General features: G+C 44.7%; 4 protein-coding genes across 4 annotated transcripts; 2 read left to right on the top strand and 2 right to left on the bottom strand.

Moving 5' to 3' along the window:
• Nucleotides 1-2,139: 2,139 nt before the first annotated feature.
• AOL_s00043g817 (uncharacterized protein) lies at nucleotides 2,140-3,616 on the top strand (the record flags this gene model as incomplete). Its single annotated transcript, XM_011121303.1, has 4 exons — nucleotides 2,140-2,225; nucleotides 2,286-2,973; nucleotides 3,101-3,462; nucleotides 3,547-3,616. The coding sequence occupies 4 exons, from the start codon at nucleotides 2,140-2,142 to the stop codon at nucleotides 3,614-3,616; spliced, it is 1,206 nt and encodes a 401-aa protein (XP_011119605.1).
• An 853-nt stretch (nucleotides 3,617-4,469) lies between these two features.
• Nucleotides 4,470-6,019, top strand: AOL_s00043g816 (uncharacterized protein; the record flags this gene model as incomplete). Its single annotated transcript, XM_011121302.1, has 7 exons — nucleotides 4,470-4,676; nucleotides 4,746-5,040; nucleotides 5,098-5,362; nucleotides 5,415-5,458; nucleotides 5,510-5,632; nucleotides 5,687-5,893; nucleotides 5,961-6,019. 7 exons carry the CDS (start codon nucleotides 4,470-4,472, stop codon nucleotides 6,017-6,019), a joined length of 1,200 nt encoding a protein of 399 aa, XP_011119604.1.
• A 2,868-nt stretch (nucleotides 6,020-8,887) lies between these two features.
• On the bottom strand, nucleotides 8,888-9,374 carry AOL_s00043g815 (uncharacterized protein; the record flags this gene model as incomplete). The annotated part of the gene is made up of 2 exons (XM_011121301.1): nucleotides 8,888-9,190; nucleotides 9,279-9,374. The coding sequence occupies 2 exons, from the start codon at nucleotides 9,372-9,374 to the stop codon at nucleotides 8,888-8,890; spliced, it is 399 nt and encodes a 132-aa protein (XP_011119603.1).
• A 1,804-nt stretch (nucleotides 9,375-11,178) lies between these two features.
• AOL_s00043g814 (uncharacterized protein) lies at nucleotides 11,179-12,624 on the bottom strand (the record flags this gene model as incomplete). Its single annotated transcript, XM_011121300.1, has 1 exon — nucleotides 11,179-12,624. The coding sequence occupies one exon, from the start codon at nucleotides 12,622-12,624 to the stop codon at nucleotides 11,179-11,181; it is 1,446 nt and encodes a 481-aa protein (XP_011119602.1).
• Nucleotides 12,625-12,785: the final 161 nt, after the last annotated feature.

The following is a 12,785-nucleotide window of genomic DNA, read 5'->3' as shown; positions in this document are numbered from 1 at the left end:
AACGTTAGACAGGAAACTCTCGCGACATTCTTTCAATAAATAACCGGCACGTATGGCTCTCAATATATACGACATTTTAAATATTGCTCTCTATCACGAGGTCCATATTTTCAAATTCCTGGCTTCAATCTCTATAGCTCATATTGGGTCAGTAGTGTCATGATTGTGCCTATAACGCCACAAACGCTCACTGGCGCCGCTCACTGGCGCCGCTCACAAGAAGATTACTTCTGCTCTCTGCGCCTGGGAGTAATTGGTAGGCACTATTCAAGATTCCGGCTATATTGAAGCCTGGAAAATCGCCATAATGATGGCCATAACGCCGCCGGATGGTTCGCGTTCGTTATATCCATACCGAACACACGTCTGCATCTACATTATAACTGAGTAGCGGCTTGATGTAGGCTTGGCTATTGCCAAATTCTGTACATCACTAATCGGAAATCGGGAAGACGGCAATCGGCGAGGGAAATGGCTTCGGCTCGGTGCCGTTTTTTCATGCCCCCAAAGGCTAAATTCAAGATCTTACCTTCGATCATCTAATCAAGTGTTGTGGTTGTGATATTTTGTTGAGTACCCGGTCCAAGTGCCGAGACTGGTCGCATTTCACCGACAATACAGGGGTTATATACCTCACCAGTATTATTTGATCCAATAACCGCCCGAAGAAATTATATATCCTTGAGCTTACAATGACCACATAGTATACGTAGTAAGTACCGGGCTGATATCCTCAACGCCTTCGATGATATAATCAAAATTTCAAGGAGAAACCGCTTCCATCAGAACGTAATAAAAGTGAAAATGGACAACTTAAGGATAGGGTTAGTGCCCGGACAAAAAATCTCATGATTCGAGTAAACATAGCCGTGCCGCGCCTGGATATGATTAGGAGAGCTCTTAAATACATCGAGATTTATGGTCATATCGGAACTGATATGATCTGACATTGCGATATATTATATATTCGACAAACTGTCATAGCCTATCTGGTTTCTAACGATCCACCACTTCCTTTTCATATATCTGGATCAAAATTTAAATATCACTGGGCAACGCCTTTGAGGGAGACGGAGATTTGGTCTTGATTTTGCAACAGCTTCGACACAAAGGGCCGGTTCATCGCTCAATTCAAACGCGAGGAGACTGTATCCTTAGGGCCCATGGCAAGTGCTAGTGCTCTGATATGCAGAAAGCTCGGTTGGAAACCTCGAATTGAGTTACACGAACTAGCGCCCTCGAAAGTTTGAGAGTGTGGCTTAGAAAGCAATGTATTGAGAACCAAATGTATTTCAGGATCCTTATAGCAGTTCGAGGACAGCTGCGCCCGAACAGCAAATACATACTTGTGTAATGTTGTCAATTCTGCACCATTATAGACGGAATATTTCGTCCTAAGCAGGAGAAAGGCCATAAGCTTGAGATTTTGTTTCTCCAAGATTCGAGGACAACTGGTTGACGTCGATCCAAGCTATAGCTATTGTACATCTTGAATCATCGTAACGTAACACAGACGGCTTGTAGGGTATAACGGCCGGCTTGACTGTTTAGGGTTGAGTCCCAAGGTTCTTGACTGGTCGCCGTAGCAGCACTTGGCTTGTGGAACCGAGGGCACGACACAGGCTGCCAAGTTGATGCCAACCAACGCATCGGCTCCAAACTACAACGTTCCCGACGGCGGCTGGCGTACCATGGTTTGCGTTCTGGGCGATCCACATAAAAATGGGAAACCTCTTGATTTCATACCCTCATAGTAATATATATTCTCCGAGATCTCCTATACCCTCTGGGGTTCATTTCCGCTGGAAAAATTATTGTCCGCCTGGGCGTGCGAGAACCAGCGAGCTTGATGACTGTTTGAATTGGAAAGCTTAATTGAAAGAAACGTTCGGTACTACAGTAATTCTGGAGAGGTAGGTTCCACGGACGGTTTACTTGTAAATCTTGCGGAACCCCCTCTGCCTAGGTTTATAACTGGCTGCACTAAAGGGAAAGTAGTATAAATATCTGCTTGCGGATCCCACAGCTATGGCTCAATATAAAAATCAATATCCGAGACCGAATCTCTAACTCTATTGAGTAGAGGTACTGTTAATATTTGAACAACTCCTACGGCATTAATTAACGCCTGTCGACACTATGCGCTCACAAGTTCAAATATCTCTGATTCTCGCATTCGCCACGCAGGTACTTGCGCAGGCACAACCGTGGGGACAATGCGGAGGGTGTGTAAGCTTCAGTATTTTCCTCACAATGATCAATTCTAATATTCTCCCACCGTAAAGTAACGGCTGGACAGGCCCCACCAGTTGCGTCTCTGGATGGTGTTGTCAGGCATCAAATGAGTGGTACAGCCAGTGCATCCAAGGTAGCTGCGGAGGCGGTGCGACTACCACCACAACCGTTCGGACTACAATCACTTCCGCGAAAACTACTACTCCCGCCACGACTACACGCACCACAACAAGCTCAGGCGCAAATCCAACTACCTCTTCTGGCAGCGGTACCTGTAGTGGAAGTAGCGCAGCGGTGAACCAGCTCCAGGGTTATGGTACGGGGACAACTGGAGGTGGTTCTGGATCTGGTACCACTGTTACATCCTGTTCAGCGCTCGAGGCTGCGCTCAGTGGTACTACGGGCGGTGTGATCCGTATCAGTGGCCTTCTCAACGGTTGTGGAACATACCGAGTCCCATCTGATACCACTATTGTGGGCGTTGGCTCAAACTCCGGCATGGTAAACGGCGGTCTCTACGTTCGCCGTGTTTCCAATGTCATTATCCGCAACCTTAAGTTGAGCCCCCCGGCTAAAGGTGACGCAGTCAACATTGATGGCTCTGCTCGTGTCTGGGTAGACCATTGTGAGTTCTACAGCTTAGGACTTGTTGGCGGGAAAGATGATTTTGATGGACTCCTTGACGTCAACCATGGATCCGACTTTGTCACTATCTCATGGAACAAGTTCCGCGACCATGTAAGCGGATACTACCCATACCTTCAAGATTTAGCGCTCCGAAACGTAGCTAGTTTCTCTGAAGGGTCTTCGGATATACCGATAGAAATCCTACAAGAACTTATTCTAACTCACCTATTTGCTATAGTGGAAAGGATCCCTCGTCGGCCACTCAGATAACAATGCCAGCGAAGACACCGGAAAGCTTCACGTAACATATCATCACAACTCTTTCACTAACGTTAACTCTCGTCTACCATCTGTTCGCTTTGGAACCGCTCACATTTTTAGTAACTGTTATTCCAACATCCCAACCTCCGGAATCAATTCTCGAATGGGTGCTCAGGTTCTGGTTGAACAGAACCATTTCCGTAACACCCAGCTTGCAATAGTAACCAACCTCGATTCCGACTACGACGGATATGCTGTCCACCGCAACAACATCTTTGATAGCTCAAATATTAGAATTACACAAGTTGGATCGTTCAGCTCTCCGCCTTATTCCTATACGTAAGCTCAAAATCTTCAGCAATATAGCTGATTACCATTATTGATAATAGAACTTTGGAACTAACCTTTTAACTTCCAATATAGTGCTTCCCCAGCATGCCGTGTCTGTGATCTCATTGCTTCCTCTGCCGGTACCGGTGTTATCAGTGTCTAAGCAGCTTGTCGGCATATGATCATGCATGATCAAGTACCCCTTGTAGGAGTTGTGACATGTTGAACTCATTGCAAAGATGTATATAGCCAGACTTGCAACCTGTAGTATACATAGTTACATTATTAAACCATTAATTAATTTCTCTCGCTTCAGTCGAAGTATAGTAGACAATCTCTCGACAAGCATGTATAGTAAACGTTTAAAGTAGACCCTAAATCAAAGTCTCCGAGCCCCAGCTAGCTCCTAAATCTCGCCGCCTGACGAACCACATATACGGGACGAAACCTCAAGTACCGCCATTGCTTCTCGGATCCATCCGCTATTATCGTACTAGTAGAGCTATTTCTATTTCGAACGGGTGAACGGGCGAGCTCCAGCAGCAGCCAAGGATATATACTTGTTTGTTCGACTTCTAGCTTATGTCATAGTTTCAATTAAGTATCAACCGAGACCACTATAATTCGGCCTGTCTATATACTTGTGCATCAGGACCGCTACAGACTTCCAAAGAAAAGCCTCCGCCTCGACTTCGAATTTCTCTCTACTGCATGCCTTGTGCTGTACGCATATATATTGTCATTTTTATCATATATGATTTCGAGAATATCGTGACAAATCAGTTAATTTTAATTTTGGACTCAATTTGGTTCCGTTTCGCCGGAAAATCTGATAGATATCAAGCCCGCTTGTTATCTTTATCTTCTTAGCCTTTGATATCTCCACGGTAGCTTTGCATCTACGGTATTGCATTACAAAACTACAAGGGGCTCTAGCTGATCGATCTGACGCCATAGTGTTAACCCTAACCTAATGGCAACGAACAGAATGTTCGAGCAATACTCGAGAGCGTGCAATGCGCCGCACGAACCTTGACGGATGCAGGTCAATTACAAACAACCCTCAGAGCCCTCGCCGTGACTTGATGATATATACAAAGAATCCCTATTCCTCTCTCAAAGCTAATTTTACCATCCATTACTCTTCGATCGTAATCCCAACAAGGCAGTATATCGATATCAACAGCTTTCTCGAACACCTCTTCCATCGACAGTACCTTCCTGTGAAGACGGATCTTATTTCCATCATGCAATCCTCTAAGAAGGTTTCCCTCGCTAAAAGCCCAATCTAGCACGGCAATAATGTGCATATCGGAAGATTCTATGAAGAAGCTTCTGATGCCTACGAACAACGTCTACAGCTTCTCATACCCGATGACGATGAAGAATTCAAAAACAGGTTCCTTCAGGTCTGTAAACTCAGCGACAAACAAAAACAAGAGATCAGAAGATACCTCCTCATCGAACGTTATGGCATTCAAGTAGCCCAGTGTGAGTCCTGTCAGGGACTTGAGGTTCTTTGTAGAGTGCATTACTCCGAAAGACGTTGTGGCTCATGTATCGCTGCTCATCGTGACTGCAGCTACAGTAAGACTTCCCCATATAACTGCCTGGCTCGAATTCTTCTAAAATAAAGTGAACTAGGAGAAACGTGGGCCGATCGAAGTAGCCCTCTATTTTCAACGACGATTGAAGCTGCACCGTCAAATTTGGCTGGACAGGATAGCGAACGACAACGTGACCTCCTCGGCTGCAATGGTCCTGCTAAAGCCATGCAAGCCACTCAACAGATACAAGCTGAGCTCTTGGCCAAAAAGCTTCAAGAAGTAGCCGAAGGGATGAAGAGCTTCCAGATTGCTACATCGAACGAAAATGCCGAAGTTGTTCCGTCGACTAAAGCTCCAGTCCCGTATGAAGTTTTCCCCAGACCGTTCTCTACAATAATTCTTACTAACATGCAGGATCTGGACCTGTGAAGCGGTCCTAGCTATCACGGTGCTGGATTGTATGACCCTAACGCCCAATCGGTAACGAACCCCGCTGGTACTAGAACCAGTGGGCTATGAAAAACTTCAGCTACGTTACCGTGGCTCCCGAGAGGGTGCCTCGGGGTACCAGGTCACAAACACGAAGCCAAAATATGAAAAGCGCGAAAAGTTGAGTTCAACAGCTGGGATAAGTAATTCTCCTCCTCTTTCTCGAGCAAGATGGATAAGTCTAATACCGATCGCAGAGAAATCCAGGCATGAAAGCAAATCAAAGAAGGTTAAAAAAGTAGCAAAGGGAGCAAAGAAGTCTTACTCCGGTAGAGAATTGGATTACGATTCCGCCTTTAGTGGAACTGCTTCCGGTGTGGCATCGGGTTATAATACTGACTATAGCACTGACTATAGTGTCGATGTGAGCGACTATTGCCCCACTGTCGATGATGGAGACGATAGTACGGGGTCTGCAACGCCCACGAAAAGTAGCAAACGGTCCCAACGAATGTTTGCATGATCTAACAGTTGTTTCTGCTCTTGAATTATCCGCTTTCGTAGACTTGAAGGGCCACCTTGAACATTGATCACCGGGTAGGGTGAATATACCGATGTTAACACTTTATTTATTTCACGCACGCTCGCGGCTTTTAGTTTACAAGGTCACCGCGGCGGATTTGTCTTTTCTCCTGTTCTAAGAAAGGCCGTATGCACAAGGTATACAAATGCATGCTTATTAATATTCGTTGCGAAATTTAGAAATTTTTCAAAACGCACCCTGAAAGGTGGTGAATATACGCTCACGATCCAATGTTATCCTTAGTAGCTACAAAAATTTCTCCATTCTGATCAGATGTGAAATACATTCTTCCGTCGTTGTCAAAATCCAAACCCACGGGACCATGCACCAATATTCTGTCAGGTAGATCCTCGAAACTAGTTTAATATATCAATAGTGTATGGACCCGGAAATAGTCGTGGACTATTTATATACCTTAGACATTCTATAGTCTCTAGGCCGAAGTTAATCTCGCTCTTGCAGTTTGAAAGGCCGATGTTCGAGTCCGTCCATATAAAGTCAACAGTGCCTAGTTTCGTTATTGGAGGAGAAGAAGCCGTCCGCCTATTAAATGGCACATTTACGATCTTGTGGCCAGTTGGACCGTGATAAGTGATGAAAGTAGAGTCAAGGAACTCAACACCAAGATTTGGACAGCGCGGGTTGTAGAAACGTATACCCAAAGGAGCCAAATGAGGTGATATCGACAATCGAGGCCGTGTGGCTTCAGTTCTGCATTGCTGTCACTAAAGATTTCGGGATGGTGGTAAAATTTTCGCCAACTTGGAGATCCAGCGCGTTATTCGCTAAAGCGGATGACTACACACAATTTCAGAAGAAATATTCAAGACCGTTGGAGGGTCAAAATATAAATGCAAAAAGAAAAACACTTACATTCCAGACCGCAGGGCAAGCTGGAAACCCATAGTTCAGCGGCTTCGAATAGCCGCCCTCTACATAGACAGAACCTAGGAAGTTGACCTCATCCGCTGGTTTATCCGAACCAATAGGTTTATCGTATTTAGTGACGACATCGGCTCCATTATCGTTCCAAAAGTCTTGATGGCAGTCTTCGGTCAAGTAGCCCACTCAAATTAACACAAAATCAACACAACAATGTGGGAAATAGGTGATCGGGGTCACCCAACCTCGGTTCGCCGTCAACGTCAGTGCCCGATGTTGGCGGAATTAGTTCAACCACATTGTTTCAAGACCATCTGATTTATCTATTGTCTCGTCTTCTACGGAGAGATACTACGCATCCACCAAACAGGTGGGTCTAGTGGGTTGGCAATTGAAAATACGATATCCCCGCTTGAACCGGACTACAAAAAACACACACGCACATCTTTTGATTGTACGTAACTTCAATTATATCGTTGTTGCTTCCTTCGAATATAAAATTTTTATCCTAGATGTTTTAGTAGTAATGCTTGTGATGCCTCTCGTATAAGCTCTTGGTCATCGACATGCCGTCGATTTGGTAATTTAAGGCAGACGATGGGCCTCCAAAGCATTTTAGAAAATTTTTTAATTTCTTATCTCTTTCTCTCGAAGGAATAGGTTGGTTTTTCGTATGTCTCCAATAGAATCTTTATGGCCTTTTGTATTGGGGTGGCACTGCCAGGAAGGAGGGCGAGGTCTGACTCCCGTTAAAGCGGTACAGATGAAGCAACGAATTCGCGAAGCAAATCATCAGAAAATATGCTTTTCGGGAAGGAGTCAGAGAATATAACTAAGAGCTAGTGGCAAAGGCTAGATCTGTAGCAGGTATACGGGATCTTGATTGTATACATGTAGTGTGAATGGAATAGCTTCCGGTGAGCGTACCAGAATCAGACACTTTTATCTGCTTGAGAGCTTCGCCATGGCGCCAATCGATACGGATACAACAAACTCATCGCCAACCGACATTCCCTCGCACGATAGGATGTGAAAAATTACCAAATTGCAATGCTTCGAGTAATCGGGGGGCGATATATATACGAGCTTGGTTACGAAGTTGCTCCTCGGCCAGGCAGTTATCCGATCCAAACATTTAACGACTTAAACAGTATTCAAGCCAACCGACCACCACATCTTCACAGCTTCGCTATTCCCTCTTCGTCTCCTTCTCCTTCTCCACCCGGGTACCCAACAGACTAGAAGAGTTCTAGCCGATAAATATGAAGGGAACTACGGTCTGTCGGGATCATTGGTTCAACTGTGGCCTATCCCAAGGCCACCTAAATTATATATATATATACTTACTTATATATAATACATGATATATATGCCATCAGGAATATATTACACTCCACCACTGCCTCATGCCATCATCTCACCACAATCTCAAGACTCTGACCAGTCTGAACTATTATCTACCAATTTCGCTACGAATAATACCACAGAATCGTTTATTTCTTCACCATATCACCCACCAAATAAAACCGCCGATGAACTCATCACCAAAATACACAGAATAATGCGGACCAAACATCCAGATATACATGATTAACATCATTTCAAATCTATCTACATATACACACATATACTAATCATATTATCACCAGGAGACTTTGATAGTCACAAACAAGTTGGCGGCAGCTTCTATAACTCCTATTTCTGTACCAAACACGAATGCTAATTGAAATTTTAAACTCTAACACAAAAACCAATTTAGAGACATAGCCAAATTCATGCAGGCACAAAACTTGAAGTTCTTAACCCTTCATTGCACCAGATTTGAAGTGCCAGCTACACAAATGTTCTTGCAAGCGTATTGTGTTACACCGACATTAGATCGTCTTCTAGTCCGCATGCGGGCGTATGACAGCTGTGGAGCTACAGCATATATTCTTTCGTCCCTCAGATCTTAGTATATGTACGTGCATGACGACTATATATATGATCCCATTTATATACAGATACCAATACAATCAGCACCTCCATTGTTAGGATCACAATCATCCCTTGGATCATCATAGCACTTCTTCCCAGCTGGACAAGGAAAACCTGCAAATCCTCCACAAGCCTGCGGGATAACACATATTCCAGGACAGTCAACAGCTTGACTACATGTACGTGGGTTATCGACGCAAATGTAACCTTTTGGGCAGGTTTTGGGATTGACGACGTGGCCACCGCACGCTTGGTATGTTGGCAGAACTGGCTTAAGGGTGGCGGTAGCAGCTTCGGCTTCTCTTCTACAGAGATGTGGCTATGGATGAAAAAGATTTGAAGATGTTAGTATTACGAAATTTCTATATATACCTTAGCTAAACGGTTGATAAGCGGATTTAACAAACCCTAGCGCTACACCAGCGACCAATTTCCGTAGTGGTTGCTTGCGGTGTTGCAGAGATGATGCCTGCGAGAGCAATGATAAAGACGGCGGCCTTCATGATGACGATATATATATATATATATATATGGATATGCAAAAGATTTCGTTGCAGTGCAGGTATGTGAACTAAATTTTTGAAATGAGATTCAATCCTAAGTAATTATTTTCTTCCTTCGATAGAGGATGAACGACTGTAAGATGAGAACTGACAGTGAAAGACCCTTTTATACATCCGTCGAAGGACAATCCCATATCAGCCTAACTCCAAGCTTAACGTTACCAAATTTCAAAGACTTCGCTGTCAACATCAAATCCCGACCATGAAACCCACGACCGTACTCTACTCTACGTAAGCCATGGAAAATATCCGGTACCGTTTACAGCAAATCAATCCGGGGTAAGCTGATATGATGTGACACCGCGCCGTGTAGCCACGTTCAAGAGACTAAATGCTATTTTGCAAATGCAACAGCTGTGCGCGGCCACCACTCTAATGGCGGACCGGAAAGCCTCCCTCCTGGCGAGTTTTGGCTTCCTCGCCTAGCCCGACCCACGGTCCCTCGCAAGCATGTTAATATCGAAAATAACGAGAAGCCGATAACAATTTCCGACCTGCATATTATCCGCTTCACTCTAGGACAAAAGCAGTCCAAATTTTGATGAACTGGAATTCTAGATTCGAGCTACTCAAACAAATCTAAAAAATGCACCTGCCGATTCTCGCCTAAGAGGTTAATAGTATGCCAACAACATGCAACACTAGTACTCTGATCTCGCAATACCTCAAACGTTTAAACGCAGGCTCGAGCTCGAGAGGTCACAATACCTGATTCTTATTGTTCGATAAGAGCAGAGGCTTCTTTGCTATCCCCTGAGTATATTATTCGAATGACGCAGGGGCTCAAAGCAACCATGCCATACTCCAGGTTTTAGCCTTACCTCAGACGATACAAGGATATCAAGAGTCGAGGTCCTTGCAGGGCTTGGCATTAACTTGGTCGGTGGAAACAATCTAAGACCGAAGCTCAGACATTTGCATTGTCGCAGCACATGCATATGCACACATGTATGTACATGTATATGCCTCATCTCTACTTTTGATCCAAAATCTCGGGTTTTAGGCTATTTCGCTTCGAATCAATTTCGTTCAAAGCCAGTTGATGAGTTATCAGGGCGTGGCCAAGAGGGCCAACATCCTCACAACTAGGATACAACGGAAACCGTATCGATTTAGAGATAAAACAACCACCGGCTGTAACGTTATCTCATATGATCATTATAATATCAAGAGCTTGAATAATGTATAGTCAAACCAACGGAACCCGTCTCTGCTTGCAATTATACTAGCTTAACAACATCCGCCATTCAAGGTTCGCTGATAAATTATATACAATGCATAAAGGCAGGGCAATACGCGCGTGGTGTTAAATAAAGCCCCAAGTCTAATTCACCTCGTTGAGCACTCATTCGCTATAATAATTTACTCAGGAACTACTACCTATAAACCGTTAAGTTATCCCCTCGCAGGCTTCAAGGCCAAGGCAACATCATCTACAAAGTTCGATTTATAACTTAGATCCCAGAATGGAAGACTATCAAACATCATTACTAAACATTACCAATGATCGGATACCACGGACGCCGGACTCAGCCGCCGGTGAAACAAATGCATAAGCCTTACGCATCACAACATTACACAACATTTCGAATGCCACCACAAACGTTCAGCCCTAATAAGACAACTATTCAGCGGTTTTGCACTGCACGCACATCTAGATCTGCCTAGATGTCACATGTACAAAGGTACCCGGATGGAAATTTGATATTTGCTTTCATAGCTATAGAGTATAACCGCCAAAGTATCATGATTCAAACACCAATTCTTGCGTCACATCTCCGAACCTCACTTTCCAACAATCCTCATAATATCCAGTCCTCCGCCTCCACGGCCCCCTATCTCCCGCCATCGGCACGCTCCCAACCGCAACTTTGACATACGTAGCATTAATATCTAAGAGCGGTGCAGGATTGACCCCCATCCCTAGATCCAATCTAGGTACTACAACCTTCGCTCCTCTCTTTTCCATAGCCACCATAACCTTAATCACCAGTTGGGCCATGATATCAGCTCCAAGAGTCCAAGCTGTACTAGTGTACCCAATCATCATAGCCGCGTTGGGTATATCCTGTAGCATAGTTCCATTCCATGCATATTTCTCGCTGATATTAACAATCTGACCATCGACTTTAACGTGCGCTCCTCCAAATAGCTGGATCTTAAGACCTGTAGCGGTTACGATGATGTCTGCTGAAATTCTATTGCCAGATCCCAATTCCAGTCCAGTTGAGGTAATCGTTTCGATAGTGTCGGTTAAGATACTCGCGTTAGGTGTATGCAGACATTTAAAGAAGTCTCCATCAGGAGCAAGACAGATTCTTTGTTCGCCCATTTTATACTTAGGTTCGAAATGTGGATCTTGGGGGATGTGCACAGGAAGTAGAGCCTTAGTTAGTCTCCTCATTCCTGCACGAATGATCCCCGGGAAGTATCTACACAACTCCATCGTCAGCCGGGGTAGAAGAAGATACTTCCACCGGACAAGTCGGGATGATATCCATTTCGGCAGGTAGGCTCTCAAAATTCGGTCTTCAGCTGCAATCATAGGTATGGGAAGAATGTAGCTAGGACTCCGCTGTAGCATTGTAACATGCGCAGCAGTTTTGGACATCGCCGGAAGCAACGTGATAGCCGTAGCTCCACTACCAATCACCACTACCCGTTTACTAGAGTAATCTAAATCCTCTGGCCAGAACTGCGGATGAGCAACTATTCCTTCGAACCTTTCGATACCAGGAATAATGGGATTGAGACCCTCCCACTGGTCATAATATCCTGACCCCCACATGACGAATTCCGTGTAGATAACGACCTCGGTCCCATTCTCCGAAACAGTCAACTTCCACCTCTTCTCCCGCGAGCACCAATCTGCAGTCAGGACTCGATGGCTAAGTCGTATTTTATTTTCTAATCCACAACTTTTAACAGTTTCCTGGATGTAATCCGCAATTTCTGAACCGTTCGCAATTTGCCGCTCTTTTGACCAAGGTGCGAACGGGAATCCATACGTCGTAAGGTCGGAATCTGACCTGATCCCCGGGTATTTGAAGATATCCCAAGTTCCTCCGATACGCTCTCGTGCCTCGAGAATCACAAATTGTCTGTTCGGTAGCATAGTTTGAACTCGATACGCTGCGCTTATGCCAGCCAGACCCGCCCCGACAACGACGATATCGAAGTGCTCTTCCATTGTTCCGTTCTCCGTGATAAGAGCCGCGTATCGCCCCTTTGTGACTATTCAGAACTGTAATGCACACTTTTATCAGCGGTATTCCACCCCTCGGTTCGAGGATGCCACCTCAAGATTAAATAGCCCTCCTTGTTAGGATTAATAGCTGGTAATTGTTGGAA

This window comes from Orbilia oligospora (assembly GCF_000225545.1).
Source record: "Orbilia oligospora ATCC 24927 unplaced genomic scaffold scaffold00043, whole genome shotgun sequence".
Classification (NCBI taxonomy): domain Eukaryota; kingdom Fungi; phylum Ascomycota; class Orbiliomycetes; order Orbiliales; family Orbiliaceae; genus Orbilia; species Orbilia oligospora.
This window is presented reverse-complemented; position numbering and strand designations above follow the sequence as displayed.